The 15,776-nt window shown below is 42.3% G+C and overlaps 1 protein-coding gene across 1 annotated transcript in view; it reads right to left on the minus strand.

The window, feature by feature from the left end:
• TMC2 (transmembrane channel like 2) overlaps window positions 1-15,438 on the minus strand; it is a 31,992-nt gene extending 16,554 nt beyond the window's left edge. The window contains exons 1-11 of the mRNA XM_017837221.1: window positions 15,381-15,438; window positions 15,033-15,080; window positions 12,754-13,096; window positions 11,878-12,030; window positions 9,607-9,697; window positions 8,614-8,695; window positions 8,207-8,313; window positions 6,391-6,489; window positions 2,971-3,113; window positions 1,337-1,484; window positions 702-890 (exon numbers count right to left, since the gene is read on the minus strand). Coding sequence (XP_017692710.1) covers window positions 702-890; window positions 1,337-1,484; window positions 2,971-3,113; window positions 6,391-6,489; window positions 8,207-8,313; window positions 8,614-8,695; window positions 9,607-9,697; window positions 11,878-12,030; window positions 12,754-13,096; window positions 15,033-15,080; window positions 15,381-15,438 — 1,461 coding nt within the window. The remainder of the gene's footprint in view (window positions 1-701; window positions 891-1,336; window positions 1,485-2,970; window positions 3,114-6,390; window positions 6,490-8,206; window positions 8,314-8,613; window positions 8,696-9,606; window positions 9,698-11,877; window positions 12,031-12,753; window positions 13,097-15,032; window positions 15,081-15,380) is intronic.
• Window positions 15,439-15,776: the final 338 nt, after the last annotated feature.

Here is a 15,776-nt window from a genome sequence, read left to right on the forward strand (position 1 = left end):
CACCAGAAAGTCATCAGGTTATCACCAGAAAAGTTCACCCTAATAAATCAAAGCATTTTGGGAGCAGGTGCTGTCTTGCTAAAGTTTTCCATGGGAATTGTGAAAATGCACGGCTTTGGATTTAATTTGGCTTTGATATATAAATACATGATAATGTAGTATATGTTGAAATTAAAGCTTTCCATAGGTTGACATTTTTGTGTGTGTGAAGAGCTTGAACGTTTGAACTTTTCATTCCAAAATCAGACACAGAAAAATTTTGACTACTGCAATTTTTCTTCAGATTCTAAAATCTTATTCCCATAATTCAAGGTGGATGATAAGGATTAGAGTTATGTCTGATTATGGACATTGCTAACACCCAGAGAGCTTTCTAGTACAACACTTTGTAAGCATTAACATGCAATTTGATTCTTAAGGTGGTGGTCGGTGTTGTAAGTGCCAAAGAGCCATTGATTCTTATTGTGATTTACTGTAAGACTATTTTCCCCTCTCTGCAGGAGGTGTTAATTTGTCCTAGAAACTTTCAGTGAGACCAACGTGCTTCCCAGCTACAACAAGTGCAAAGGTACTGAAGGGAACTAGTGAACTCTGGTAGCGAATCTCTCTGCCTTGGATGCTGACCTCAAGCTGTTGCAACAATTATGCTGATGTCCAAGGTAAATTATCTAAGCAGAAAACTGGAAGCAAAGTTTCCTTACCTCATTTCTTTCATACCATCCCGCGTTTTGCATTTTGGAAAATGTCTGGGAGCGTTTCACCACAAAATAAATGAGGTAGCCACTCCCACACAAGCAGCATATGATGAGGACATTGGCCAAAACCCGCAGGAACCTTCTCAGGTGGATATTCTCATCCTTGTTGCTTTCTTGTTCATCTACAATAGACTCCTGAAAAAACAGGGGTACTCAAAGAATTGGAATGAATATCTTGCAACACCAAGCATAAGGCGACATCAGATGTTTTCTCACCCTATGAAATGCAATCCCATGCTATTTTGGCTATATTCAACTTGATAGTTTGTGTTCAATTCAAGCTAAGCTTCATACAGGCATCCTGGTCGGACTGAAAGATATCAAATGGCAAATAGCCTGACATGTTCCAAGGGAACTTGGTGGGGGAACTGCACTCTAAAGTAACACAATTTTTTTAAATATCCTAAAGAAGAGAGTTAGGGGGACAAGGGCACAGAAGCTGGAGCTGCCATGGATCAGCACCATAACCTGTTCATATGGAGAGATGCTGTGCAGGTACTCAGATTTCCCCTTAAACCTCTGCCATGGCAGGCACTGGGACCATCCCCAGAAGCAGATGAGGAAATGCTGATTAGGTTTACCTTGAAACTGGTGGTGATGGATGCAAACTTGTTGTCTGCTGTCTCTGCATTGCCAATGAGATAGTCCCAGCTGGTGAACATTTTCCAGCTGAAAACGAAGTTGTCATCATCCCCATCTGCTGTACTTTCATTGGCATTGCGTGCCATCCTGCATAAGGATGTGTGCAGTGACAAGGTCAGACAGTGTTTCACAGAGCCACTATGTCTCCTTCAGCTTTGCAGAACAGCACCAGTGGATTACTGGTGGATAAGATGGAGTGGGATGACCATTCTTGGGGTTTTGGAGTGACTAATATGTGCCATGAGACTTCAGGTTTAAAGTGAACTCAACTGTCAAATGGTGTCTTCAGGGTTATGCAGGTCTTGTATTAAAAACAGTAATATGGAAAAAAACTAGTCTGGGTGATTAAAAAGGTTAAGGATTGCTTCCACCAGCTAGTACCTGAAGGAAGTCTATTTATGGTGTTTCCAGGTCTTAGGATACAGTATATGATTATGGCTACCTTTAGTTAGCTAAATTTAGTCAACCCCCCTTGGTGCTGTACAATACACCCACCACAGCACAAAGTTTTAGTGAGACTTCACTTGCTGCACGTTGCTGGAGCCAAAGAGCCTGCAGCAAGTAATGCAGGGAGAGAAAAAGGATTATTCTTGTTAATCAGCGTAGGAGCAGATATGGCTTCTGCTGTTTCCTCTCTATTATTTGATCCCTGAAATCCTTCTGTAAGTCCCACTAGAGTTCCTAGCACCAGTCCCTCAAGGAAGGCGAGACAACAGATGCTGCAATTTCATGGCAAATGTACAGAAAATCCCCATGTCCCACTCAAGCCAAAGGCTCAAGAGGCTCTTTCTGCTGCACACCAATAGGGCATGTTTCAGCAGTGATACAGATCCATGGACTTATTCTTTCTTCCAAAGAAAGGAAGACCTTTGCATGGCATGTCATTCAGGCAGAGATAGGAGGTTTTATTTTTTTTTTATTTTGGACTTTGCAGAGATCATCTCAGCAGTGACAAGTGCCTCAGCTGCATCCTCAGTGCCCTGAGGATGCTGCGGGAGCCTCACTGGTGCTTGGGGACAGTGCACAAGGGGCACAGAGATTGTGGCCACTTTTAAGCTCCACTGATTGTTTTAGGGACACATCAAAACAATCTGGTAACATTTGGCTCTTTTCCACAGCCCTTGCACCATCTGTGTGACCCACACTGGCTTTCAGGAATGTTTATTTTGCAAAGAAAGAATGGAAAACGAACCTTGGAAATTTACTGCAAGTAACATCCTCCTTCATGTACAAAATCTACCTATTTTATGGCCCTGTAGTAATGTTGAAAGAAGGATTAAAGAGGTACAGAGATGAGGAGAAGAAAGAAGATGGCTGGAGTAGGAGATGAGCGGGTTCAAAATAGTGCACATGAGTACACGGATGAGGCAGGAGAGTGCCCAGGTCTGCCCAGCCCACCATAGCCAGGGTGGTGGATGGGGAGGCCGAATGCATGAAAACCGCAGGCACACAGCCCCCTTTCCACCCATCCAGTAAGGCTGGACCAAGTCATGAGCCGTGCCCATGGAGGAGGACCCAGCTGCAAGACACATCTGGGTGGGTTTTGCAGAGAGGACAATGTCAGCTTACTTACGATCTGATAACAACCATCAGGCTGTAGCCGAATACACTGATCCCAACCATGAAATACGCCATTGGCAGCCTGTATTTTAACCAGCCAATTGTCCTCTGGTTGTTGTAGTAGCCATAAAAGAGTGCTGAGTATTTGATGTAGCCCTGGAGGAAAAGCAAAAGCAATCCTCTGTAAGCTGTGAAGCTTTTCTTCTGCAGGAAAGAGATTTCTAGTGAAAACTGAAGATTCAAACAAGGAAAACCAACTTGGAAAATTTTTACTCTCTCATTCTTGTCTGTTTGGTGCCCTGTGACCTTTGAGAGCCATCTTCCTAAGAGGTTATCTTCCTAAGAGAGGGAAGATGAGGGAGAGCATGTAAGAGGGTAGTGGCTCAAAACTAAAACGTATTTTTGATCCATCACTGCTTCATCCCTCCCAGAAAAACATCCTTACTGCTCTTTGTGGCTGTGGCCCACCTGCTTCTCTAAGCCAATATCAAACACTTGGATCTTATAGAAATGCTGTAGCAGAGGGCTTTCCCACCATGATAGGAATTTTTTCCTTTCAGGTAGGAGGCAACTGACACTTAGTACTTTGCAGATTTAGTTCCTTTTACTGGCTGCCACCTGCAGAGCAAATATAACTACAGAGTAAAATCAAAGCATTACTTTCCTGTGGAAAGCAGAGCTCAGAGAAAATATCAACCCTGTTGTCTCAAGACCTATTTTTTGCTGTACAAACTGCTAGGTACTCAACGAGTGTGCAGACCTCCTAACTGGCATTAGCAATCTCTCCCTATTTTTCTGTTGTATCTCATCCAAGTTGATGTGTATCATTACATATTGTACTGCTCTGTTTTTTGCTTGTTGTCTTTTAGCTTATTAGTTAAGTGTACTTAGTCAGTCTGGCCATGATAGCTGAGCAATCTCCCCTCTCATCAAGCCTTTGGAAAGACCAAAATTGAGACATAACTTGAAGCTCATATCAGAGGTTGTGTAATGGATCTTGTTTAGAGACATTGAACGGTTTACATGGGAAGGGACCTCTGTAGGCCATCTAGTCAATCCCCCTGCTCAAAGCAGAGACAATCGCAAAACTAAGTGTTGTTGCTCAGGGCTGTGTCCAGCTGAGCTTTGAAAATCTCCAAGGATGGAGATCCCACAACCTTTCTATGCCTCTCTTCCAGTATTTGGCCACCTTCACTTAATTAAATTAAGCTCCCCCAAAGTGCTAGGTTTTTCTTTCCTAATGTAATAAAAATCTTTGGTATCCCTGGGTGCCGCGCTAGCTACATGTTTGCATTGCACAAAGTGCAGTGCCACAGATACAGGACCACTCTGCATGTTTTCCTGTCAGCGCTTCTGGGCCACTGGGGGAAACACAGGAAGCCCGTGGCTGGCGCACCACATAACATCTGCTTGGGGCCTGTAGCCTGTCATATATAATGTCTGCTAGGGAGGTGTGGTGAAAAAAGCCGTGTAAAATATAATGCCCCTGGAAGGCGCTAGTGAAGTTTGTTTCTCAGCTTCTAATTTCCAATCCTTTGTCTTTTTGATTCATCATATGCTGGGGACTGAAAAATTAGTTTCTCTGCTTACGTCATCCAGTATGTTCTTTAAACTCCATTTGTGAGACATGGTGTCCAAGTGAGATTTATTTCTTTATACTCCTCTAAAAATCCATGGTGTGACCTCCTTGCTGCCAAAGCATCCATTTCCTGAGCTCCTCTTTCTTGAAAGGTATTTTTCAGGATCACAGTATTGACTCTTTATTTTATGCCTGCTCTGAGATATATTTCCCCATCGCACCTCTCCTGTGGAGCATGCTGGAATAAGCATCTATTAATTTTCAAAGGGCAAGCCTCTGTGAAGGGCTTCATTTGACATCTCCTGGCTGCAGAAGGTATCGGTGCACATTGTTGCCCCATAGCTGGAGATGGCCTCTCAAGTTTGCATGGTTGCTCCCTTAGGTCAGGCAGCAAGGGAATGGGTACTGGATGGAGACCTGTATGGCAGAGGGGTTCAGAGGATCAATACCTCAACAAGGCAGGAGACTGGCAGGTCATAGGAGCCAGCCTTTCATGCAAGGATACAGACTTGTCCAGAGGCAATTTTCCTTACTGATATATCTACAGCTTATGGTCTCGCAGATAGAATCAGTAGCTGCAGTTCAGCAGCACTCCTTCAGATTTGTTTGTTTGTTTGTTTGGGGGTTTTATGTTGCCTGGGGTTTTTTTCTGGATTAATGAGTGTAAATGCTGCCTCTTGTATTTTTACAGTGCACTACTCAAACGAGCTTTTCATTCAGTGCAATGCTATTAGAAATGTCCATTATTCACCCCTGAATTTTGGATTGTGGCAAGTAGGTGAAAGGGCTGGGAGAGGAAGAGCTAAAAGGATCCTCAGCAGAAAATGGGGAGTGAATGAAAACCTGGCCCTGCTAGGTTCCTGGACACCAATATTTGAAGCCTTTTTAATAAACTATTTTAAATAATATGGCTTATAACAAAGTAGGGTTTGGGGTGTTGTTTTGAGGGGGGTTTGTGTTTTTTTGGTTTTTTTTTTTTTTTTTTGGTTGGTTGGTTTGGTTTGGGTTCTTTTAGGTAAGGAAATTTCGATGGGGTTTATTACAGAAGGACTGGATCCCATGCTTGTAACAGGTGGGCCAGTGCCAACAAGCATTAAAAAAATATTTCCAGTAGTAGCAACTTTGAAAGTCAGGTCCCAAAGTATTAGTCACAGCAGAATCTCTTCACTCCCTGCACACATCTTTTTTTTGGGCTACCTGGTAAAAACACTTAATCTCTTTGGCCTAATTCTTCAAAGGAACTGGGGTGGGAGGTGAGTTGTTGTTGCAGCCAAGCACTAAACAGATGGCTGAAAACTTGGGTTTTCCCTTTGGGTGCAAGTCATAAATTTTGGTTCCTGCTTCAGGCTCATATAAATACATCAGGGGAACAGGGAGGGCACCTACGTGAGGAGCAATCCTCTTTCTGAGGCTATGAGCAAGTTCAGTGGTCTGGCAAGGTGCTCCCTGCCCATGAAGGGGGTTCACAGCTTTAAGTCACCTTCTAGCTGCCTGGTTTGGAGCAGCTCCAGCCTTTCACCTTCATTCTGGCTACCTTTGGCTGCCTTTTTAATTGGAAGCAAAATGGCTTTTGTGTATACATACACACGTGTAATATATGCCAGTCAGCACTTTTGTATATGGAAGTTGTTCAAATCCATATGCAAGTGTCTGCATGTGTACATGCTGTTTTGGCCAGAAATCTCTGGGCATCCACAAAGATATTGTTGCAACAAAAGACAGGTGTCTTCAACTTCTGGAAAAAATAAGTGCTGGTGTATCTTAGAACAAATTTATCCTTGTAGCACTACTAACTTCTGAAGGGTTTCAGGAGGTATTCAACTGATCTTTTATGATTAACACTCACATGCTTACCTCAAAATCCCAAAGTACTGAAAAATCCATAGCTGTTGCTTGTTCAGCCCGGGGTACAGTTTTCCTTGGCATGCTCCCGTACGGCATTCCCATCAGGACCTGGAGAACATTAATAACAGATTTTACTTTTTTTTTTCTTAATGAGTCTCTTTTGGTTTGCTTTTGGCTGATTTTTTTTGTTGTTGTTGTTGATTTTAATATATATTTTATTTCTTAATACTAAAGCAGTAGTTTAAAATATTTAGAATTAATTTCATCCAAATAACCAGAGGATTTCCCTTTCCCTGGCCACATCCATTGCACAGGAAATATTTTGCCAAGGAGGAACTGTATCCTTCAATGAACAGCTTCAGTTGAAATGTCCTTAGTTTAGCAAGAAGTTCTTTGATTGATCTTCATGGGTCTAAGGCAATAAAGGGATTAATTTCATCTGTTTGTGCAGGGCTCCTCCTCTGAGAGGAGTCAAAAGCACTGGGTTGAGCTTGCAGTATATTTTGTATTATATAGTCTTGAATTGAAAAATGTTCTCAAGGTGAGGTAGAAGGCAATTAGGTTTGGGCAAAAAGCATATGACAAAAAGATGCAAAGAACAGTTTCAATGGCACTGCCTGTCCTGATGGCACCATACAAAGCAGGTCTTGCAGCTGGTCCAGCAGCTGTTGAAGTCCAGACAGAGAATGGCAAGGGCTATGGAAAGTTAATATATTTACAAGCAAACTCTGTCTGGTGCTTATACCAAAATATCTCATTAGCATTCATGGCTTAGAAAGGTCCTAGCATATAACTATCACTTATTTTTTAGGGCTATCTAATTACATTCAAAATAATTTATGATTAAATGTTTATTGCCCAGCTATTCTCCATATCGTAACAGCTCAGTAGGCAATGAGTAACAGTATGCATCCTTTAGAGGCGAAGGCTTCTACCATATGCATAGTTCCTAACAAAACACATTTATATTGTTCAGTGCTAATGGTTATGTCTCTTTGTCCTGGGAGGAAACTGAGCTTTCCCTTTTGATAGCGTGAGCAAGCACATTAAGGAGAACAAAAGCATGGTCCTCAGGAGAGACTCTGCTCTGCAGTTTTGCTTCATAAAATTCTGCATTGAACAGAACAGATGCCACTGTCTTTGGATTGCACAGCCTTTAAATACTGCACTGAGTAATTTAGCCAGAGTTGTAATGGCTACATTAAAAAAATCTTCAATAAATGATCATATCAATTTGGCTATGAGATCCTTTTCCTTCTCCAAGAAGAGCAAGAAATAGAAAAACTAAAAATAAAACTATTGCTTGTGAATCATCTGAATTGGAAGGCTATTTCCCAAGCAAATGTTAGTTGGCAAAGTGCTGGGAAATCTTTTGTCTATTCCCTCAAGAGCTCCTCCTGCATGGCTGGCTCCTCCTGTACCATGGCTGCTGTTCCATGGACATACCCCTCAGAGGGCCCAAAATGGGAGTTCTTAATTACTTTCTGAGCACAATCCATTTCTTGTGGCTCTTGCAAACCAGATCTTGTGTCTAGGATTGATATGTCATGTTTCTCACTTTAGCCAAAATGTAAAACTAGTCTTAAATTAGGTTTTTGAGCTCCTGTTTCAGCTGCTAGATGGGCAGGATCTTTGATAGTGTTTTAGGTCTCCTGATATCAATCCATCTTTTGCTTCTGTGTCAGTAAGTCTTTGTAATCAGTCTTTTGTCCTCATATGTTTCATTTTTCTAAAGCCTGTTATAAGATATTTGTTTGTGTTATCCATCTCATGTTTGTGTCAAGCACTGGGCAAGATATTACTGAAAGGAGAATTAAGCACTTACCTCTGGAATTATAACCAGTCCAAATATTAACCCAAAAAGGACAAGATTTACTCCATACATCCACCGTAGGAATATGAAGTAGGAAGCGACTGAGGAGCCAAAGTGACCTTAAACCAGAAGACGTTTCATGGTTAGGAGCTTGGGAGGGTTAAACTGTACTCAGCAACACCTGGACCCCTTTACCCTCAGGTCTCCCCAATGTATTGTCCATGACCCTCCCAACAGTCCCCACAACTGATGGAGGCAGCGATGCCTGGAGCTGCCTGGGGTGCGTACTCCTTGTTTGGTGCTGATGCCCAGGGTGAGTGATGATCAGGGACCACCAGAGAGCTTGGAACATTGTTAGGATGAAGGCAAAACTGTCTTGCAAAATGTCCCACTGCCACCACAGAGCAACTTCCACTTACTCTCCACTTCCTTTATCTTCATCTCCCAGGGTATGCACTGGGTTTTAAAATTTTCAAAGTCTCTCTTAAATTTCACCCATTTCTGAAACAAGACAACATCATAGTGAGCAGAGAGGTGTGAAGGGAGAGGCTGCTTTCTCTGCAGGGCTTTCTACTGTCAGGGTTTGGTAGCATGGCTGGGAGTGGGTGTAAAGGCCAAAGCAAGAACTGTGGTCTGAGTCTGTTCTTTTGGACTATTTTAGAAACACCCTTCAATCTGAAAGCCCACCAACCTCAAGCGTTCACATTCATTATCTGAGTTTTAACCATTCCAGGCTTTTGGAAAGCTGCAGCTGAGCTATGAGCTTACCATACTACATGGGGGTAGAAAATTCAGACCTAGCTCTAGGTTGAAAGAGTTGGTTCAGAACCAACTCTATTTAAAACAAAATCTAATATGATAAAATGTGGAACTTGAATCCTTCCTCATCAGACTAGCAGCTAAACTCCCATTGATTTCATCGTCTCAAGCCTGTCTCTGTTTTGCATTTCTCAATATAATCTCCATGACAACATGCAACTTGGTTACCAGCTTCAGTCTTAAAACACAACCATCGTTCTTCCTGTTATCTCCTTATCATTGGAGATGCAATTTTATGGGAGTACATGGGGTATTGCAAGAGTTTGACATGGCCTCTCTCCCCGTTAGGAGTACCTTGTCTCACAGATCAAGGCTTTGGAGGTTGCAACCAGAAAGCCATGGTTTTCCCTGCTCCTGCAAACCATCCCTTGCTTCAGGGAAGGTCACAATGGGTGACCTTCAGGTTGGGGTAAATTTCCCCCTGTTCTTTCTGCAATAGATTTGAAGTCAGCTAATATTGTTTTGAATGAAGACAGGATTTTTTATTCAGACTTCCTGGTGCCTCTTTTGCTAAACAGAGGTTAAAAACCCACAAACGTACTGAATGCCTGACTGAGTATCAAGCCTTTCCTTGACATCACTGCAGCACTTACCTTTGCCATCATCATCTTATATGCATACAACTTTTTGCCCTTCCCTTTTCCCAGAGCTCCTTCAAACTTCTCTACAAAAGCTTGTGCCTCCCTGATTGAAAAATAAACAGGCAGGTTATTAAAACAGCAAAGGCGTCTTTAGCTTTTCACATCTGCCTCCATCAGTGGGATAACAGCTATGCTTGTGTGAAGGTGGGGGCTTGATTTCTCTCCACACCACGTTGTGCATATGGGGTTCTGGCTGCTATCTGCTGCTGGTGTTGCTATGCCATGTAGAGCTCTCATGCCCATCTGGGACTAGGTAGGAGGTCCCCAAAGCACTTACGTTCTTGTAGAGATGTGCCCCAAATATTCCACACTTCTCCCTGGGTTTAAACCAAAAGTCCACCTGTTTTTCTTCCTACAGAGCTCTCCCACCCTGCAGGCCTGTTATAACTTCTCTCTCCCGATGAATAGGTCAAGAAGGAAATAACATTGCCTAGCGAAAGAAACCCCAAGAGGATTCAGAACTTCCCTCCATGAAGACCTCACTGGATAAATATCAACAATGTGCAGTTGGCCCAATGGTATAATCTCAGCACCAGAGGAATGAGTGTATGCTAGTCAGGAGTAAAATCAAGCTACAAAATGAAATTAGTTTTAGAATAGGATTTCTAAGGGAAATACAGAAAAAATAATCTAAGTAGATGCTGTTAGGGTATGCTGAATTTGTGAATAAAATTATATCATAAATTGGTGTTGCTAATACATCATGAGAAGAGATTAAATTTTAGGAGTTGGGAGGTTGTTTGCAGTCCTAAGCCTATGAGAAAGATGGACTTCCACTTGGTAGAAATAGTTGGCTAGTTCAGCCTTTAACCCTGTGAAAGCCACCTGCGGCCTCATTTGCAAACCTAAAGTGAGATTTCTAAGTCTTAAACATATTGTTTCACTCTCTTTGTGTTTTACGTTCCTCATCTGTGCAATGGGGCTAATAATTTCTTGTCTCAAGGTTGAGTTTATGCATCCAAAATAATTAATGAATGTACAGCATGCTGAGAGCCTTTCTGGAGACCCCTGCATAAGCAATGCAACAGTATTGTTTAGGTTTGTTAGTAGGCAGTAATGATTGCCGTAGTTCAGGAATAAGATGAAAGGATGGAGGTATGTTGTCAAATATGATCCTAGGTAGAATTTTAGCCAGGATCCTACACCAAAGGGAAAAAGTACCAGAAATAACTCTGCTTTGCTCTTTTTTTCTTTTCTTTCCTTTCAGAACTTTGGAATTTTAGGGACATAAGAATTTATTTGTAATGAGCTCAGGCTCATAGCATGCCTGTGAGAGAGAAAAGCTGCTTTAATGCAGTTTCTCTGTATAGATCTTCACCTAGATTTTCAGAATTAATTGTCAGAGTTCATTGCTCATGATTTTATTGGAAGATGGAACAGGTCATCGCCTTTAGAGTGTAAAAGGGAGAAGCAGAGACACGTGGTGACTGCCAGCCTTCACAGCCCAGTCACTGCAGCTCTGAGCAACTGCTTGGCAAACACGGAGCAAGGGCATCACCACACCCCATGGAGCTGTGCGTGGTTTGCAAAGCTATTGTGAAATCTCTCCTGTCAGAAGGGGGTTTCAGAGGATTCTTAACCAATAAAGCTGGGATTTGAATCATTGCCTCAATATGGGAATGGTTTGATATGAGCCATTCCCTGTTGACCCGTGGGTTTTGATTCTCCTGGTTTGCCCTTCCCAACCGCCTCCCATTTCTCTGCACTACCACGTCTCTGCTGTTGCCTTAGTTGTTCCCACGTTCAGCAGGGTCTGCATGGCAGTATTAGCTTTTTTCCATAAACCTCTGCAAACAATGTAGCATTTTTTCCAAGCAGACCCATCTCAGGCCTGTGCAGTAACGTGGCACTTTGCTGCTCTGATTTGTCAGACAACAGACATGAATAAGCAAACCAGGGTATGGAGTTGGCTTTAACAAGTAGCCTGTCAGTAGTGAGTCATTTGGTTTTAAATACAAGGGTAGAATGACCTGGCCATGGGTATCAGTTGAACAGATTTGCACTTTGTCTGTTCTTTGGTTACGCAGGCTGAAAATCAGATTGCACATTTTAACTGCTCATTTAAACCCAGACAGGCTGACCAGGCTCTGCCCGTCACTTTTTCTGAGACTGTGGTGTTACAGCAGCAGCAGCAGCAAATATACAGTTTCCAGGAAAGGCAAAGTGGATCTGACTACAGTCAGCAAAGACGCCAGGGATGGGGGTTTCCAGTTTGAGGGGTACCTGAGCACTGATAGCTTCTTCACCATCCTCCAGGGCTTATTTCTCATCGTGGAAATCAGTTTTTTCTTTTGCTCCACCTGCTCCATCAGCATCGCAAGCTCTTCCTCTGACAATGACTCCTCATCAGATGAGTTGGAAGAAGCAGAAGTAGTGCTGAATGACACACGAAATAAAGGACACAGAATAGAAAAACTCACAGGAGTCAGAGGGAAGGTCTTGCTTGGGGTAAGCACAGTGCCACTGGCCCAGGAATCCCACTCTGATGTGGGCACAGTGCCTCACCATCCCCTGGCTCAGTGCAGTGCTAGTGCCCTTCACACTTGGAGCAAGGCTGTTTCCAGCCAGAATCATGAGGAGGCAATTGTGCCCCACTGTAATTCACTCAACATCATGCTTTGGACTGTACTTCAGCTACATAGAAGCATTACTGAGGGCTACAGCTGGCTCTGGAGAAATGCTTTTCATGCCTTCAGAACAAAATGGGAGATATGGGGAGAAGCAGAAGGTTGGGACAGGTGATATTTGGAAGAGGAAGAGACTTGAAAACGTGAGGGATCCATTTTAACCTTGAACGTTTCCACAAACCAACCAAAAAAATGTGTGCAGATCCAAAGTGCTCAAGCTGTCTACCCCGTGCTGTAGGCATTAGGACTCCACTACATGCACAGATCTGATCCTGGCTGAGAAATGATAGTGACCTGGAAACAGTTTGTTTGTGTGGCATTTTACACTGTGTTCCTCTGTTGTGTCTCTTTTAGGAGAACACAAACTTATTTGCAGTCTATTGGTTTTGCCTCTCTGATCCATATGCCACTAGCATGTCAGTATCACTGCCAGTCTGACACAAGGCACCATAGTCAGAGATTGTTTAATTACCTGTTTTTCCTGTTTTCCTTCTGTTTGTTCTTCCCCTCATTTCCTTCCTTGGTTGTTTTCTTTTCTTTGTTTTCTGATTCCTTTTGATCTTTGGTAGGAGCCTTTTTGCCTCTCTCTCTCTGCTGGCTTCCTTCCACTCCTGCCTTTTTTCCGTCTCTGTTTTTCCTTTGGTAGTTTTTTCTCCTGGAAGCTCCATTTTGTTGGCAACCACTGTCTTCCTCGTTGCTGTCATCTTCTTCTTTGTCTTCTTTGTCTTTCTCTTTCCCTTTGCTTTGAAGTCTGCTTGCTCTGCCAGTTTCCCTGAGGCGTTGTTTGTTAGTTTTCTTGTCCTTTACTTCATCTTCTGTAAGTGATAAAAACCAATTACTTTGGAATCCATGCTGGCCAAATAAGGATTCTTCAGAAAAGTGTGGGCAGCCAGGATACCTGATGCAAACCCTGGTGAAGTCAAAGAGCAGGTGCCTGTTGACCTCGGTGGGCTTTGTGTTATGCCCTTTCCAAGAAGTACATCTAACTCTGGTTATGCAACTCCCATTTAAGATAGTACGGTTCATTTAGCACATCAGTGACTTTTATGTGACTATAAGAAAATCAGAAATTAGTTACAAATGCAAAAGCCCATCCATCAGAGAGCACAGACAGATATCTTCCTGACATGTAAACACACCAGAACAAAGGAAACAGAAATTGCAGTCTGGTATACAATGTGTAGTTTGTTTGTTGATGTGATGTCCTTGAAAGATGTTTACTTTTCAAGGCTGAGAAGGAGTTCTTCTATTTATAGAGAAAAGGTGCAGCTCAGGCAATATCCGGTATGTTTCTCTGAGTTTTCTTTTGTATTGGAGGAGGAGAAAAAGCCCAGATAGTCTCTGAGGCATATTTCATTCTTACTGGCTTTGCAAGCTAAACCCCTCTTTTTTTCCAGAAGTCAGAAGTGCTTCTAGTTTCAAGGATTGAAATGGAGCATGATTTAATTGCAGAAAGGAGAAAAAAAATTACAGATCCCCATCTCTTTTACAACCAAGTGCATTAAAATCATTAGTACATTTTCTAATTTTCCAACATTTCTGGCCGATGAAAGTAAAGTGTTCAAACAAATAAAACATTTGTAATTTTGTCTTTTTTTTTTTTTTTTTGCTAGAGTTAGAGATATTGTAATGGACGAAGGAAACTGTGCTGGAATGGGATCCAGAGTATTAAATGAGGAGCCTAAAAGGTGAGATAAATAGAAGCGGAAAGAATTTGAGGATTTGCCTTTTTGTTTTGGTGAAAAGTTAGAAATTGATAACAAGGCAATAGTTTCTGCTTGTTAGTGGTAAAAAAGTAGTAGATGGTGGCTGTCACACTTGACACTGGGAATGAGAAGGAGCTTTTAACTAATTTCTCAGGAGCCATTCGGCAGGTTTCAGTTACTATGTAATTGTCCATCTCAGCTGAATTTCAGTTGTTGATCTAGGTCAAAGGACCACCTATCCTCTTTGGGAAAATGTTCATTTGCGGCAATCAACTGTCACAGTTTTCATTTCAACCCATCAAATATTGGGTTAAATGTGAAGAATTCATTTGTTACTTTTATCTTATTGCCTTTTTTGCCTATATGGAAAAGGCGGATATGATTTAAAAAAAAAAGAAAAAAATCGCAGTCATTTGCTAATCACTTTCTCATATTTTATGGATAATACAGACACATTTGTGAACCATTTTTTGCAGTGGCAATTCCGTTTATGTCACCTATCCAGTGCTGTTACGATCTTACCTCTTAGCTATCTCTCTTTATTTATACTCTACATGCAGGGTTAAAGATGTTTTTAATCCTGCTATGGGCTTTTCCTGATTTCCCTCACAGCCATCAGTCTGCCTCCAATCCATTTTCATTTTTGTTATCTTGTAGACATGATTAATCAAGATCCCAGTGTATTATGGTCTAAGAAAGCATTACAGGAAGGGCAAACAGACCTTAGTACAATGCAAAGTGGTCCCAGCCCTGCAGAGGGTGATGCCTTTACTGCAGTGCTTGATTTACTAGGGTTTCACTCCCAAGCAATGTGGGCTCTGACAGCCTCCTGCTCTGGGAGCATGGATGAAAGGGGACAGCCTACTTAAGAGCAGTGGTTTACATATCACTATTATAAGTCAAACCTCAAGGGAAAAATCTGTTTGCTTGCAAGTAGCTCATGAAATAGTTCATGTTGTAGAGCAAGTCACAAGCCAGAGAGAAAAAGAAAAGGTATTACCTCTTGTATTTCAAACAAGATCACATTTGTTAATCTCTACATTACCTTCACTCTCTGTGTCACTTTCGACTTCTCCATCGAATTCTATTCCGGCTGCAAGACAAAGAACAAAGAGCAATTACATTTGTTGCTGGAATTTATACACGTGATGCTTTACACAGCTAGCCTTAAGTTCCAGCTGAGCTCGCCAGAATGTCCCTTATTGATCATACATTATATTCTTTTCCTACAGCGATGATCTTAATATTTACTTTAGTCTGGCAGATTGACAAAATTTCCCTGCACAAGCAAGCTGAAATTGTATGATATTTGAGACACTCAAAATGGTGTGCTAGGAAAGTCCCAAGACGTTTAGTCAAGTATTTGGCAGCATCCGAACCGAAATGTTCTCACGGTGATACCAACCATCTTCCATGATGACCTGTAAAGCACTTTTCTTTTTCTTCCCCATGGCAGCCTCCTGTCTTTTGCACAGACACCGTAGCTGCTATGCTGTGCACGCACACCCCAATCATACACACATTACTCTCTCTTCCAGTGCCCATGTGCTTGTCTCCTGGGCATTGCAGACAGAAGGGCACGTCCGGCTGTAGGTGACCTCTTTCTCATGAGCCATGTGGACAGGGAGGGGTGGGAGAGGCAGGAAAAAACCAGGCTCTGCCTCAGCCCACCCAAATGCTTTCACTTCTTCTCCCTTCTCCTGGTGAAAAAAGCACCTGTTGGCATTACATTGCATTTCATTATTTAAACATGAAGGAAAGCCCTTTGGTGGGTACCTGGTGGTGTCGT

The sequence above is a fragment of the Lepidothrix coronata genome, unplaced genomic scaffold (genome assembly GCF_001604755.1).
Source record: "Lepidothrix coronata isolate B3197 unplaced genomic scaffold, Lepidothrix_coronata-1.0 Scaffold297, whole genome shotgun sequence".
In the NCBI taxonomy this organism is placed as follows: domain Eukaryota; kingdom Metazoa; phylum Chordata; class Aves; order Passeriformes; family Pipridae; genus Lepidothrix; species Lepidothrix coronata.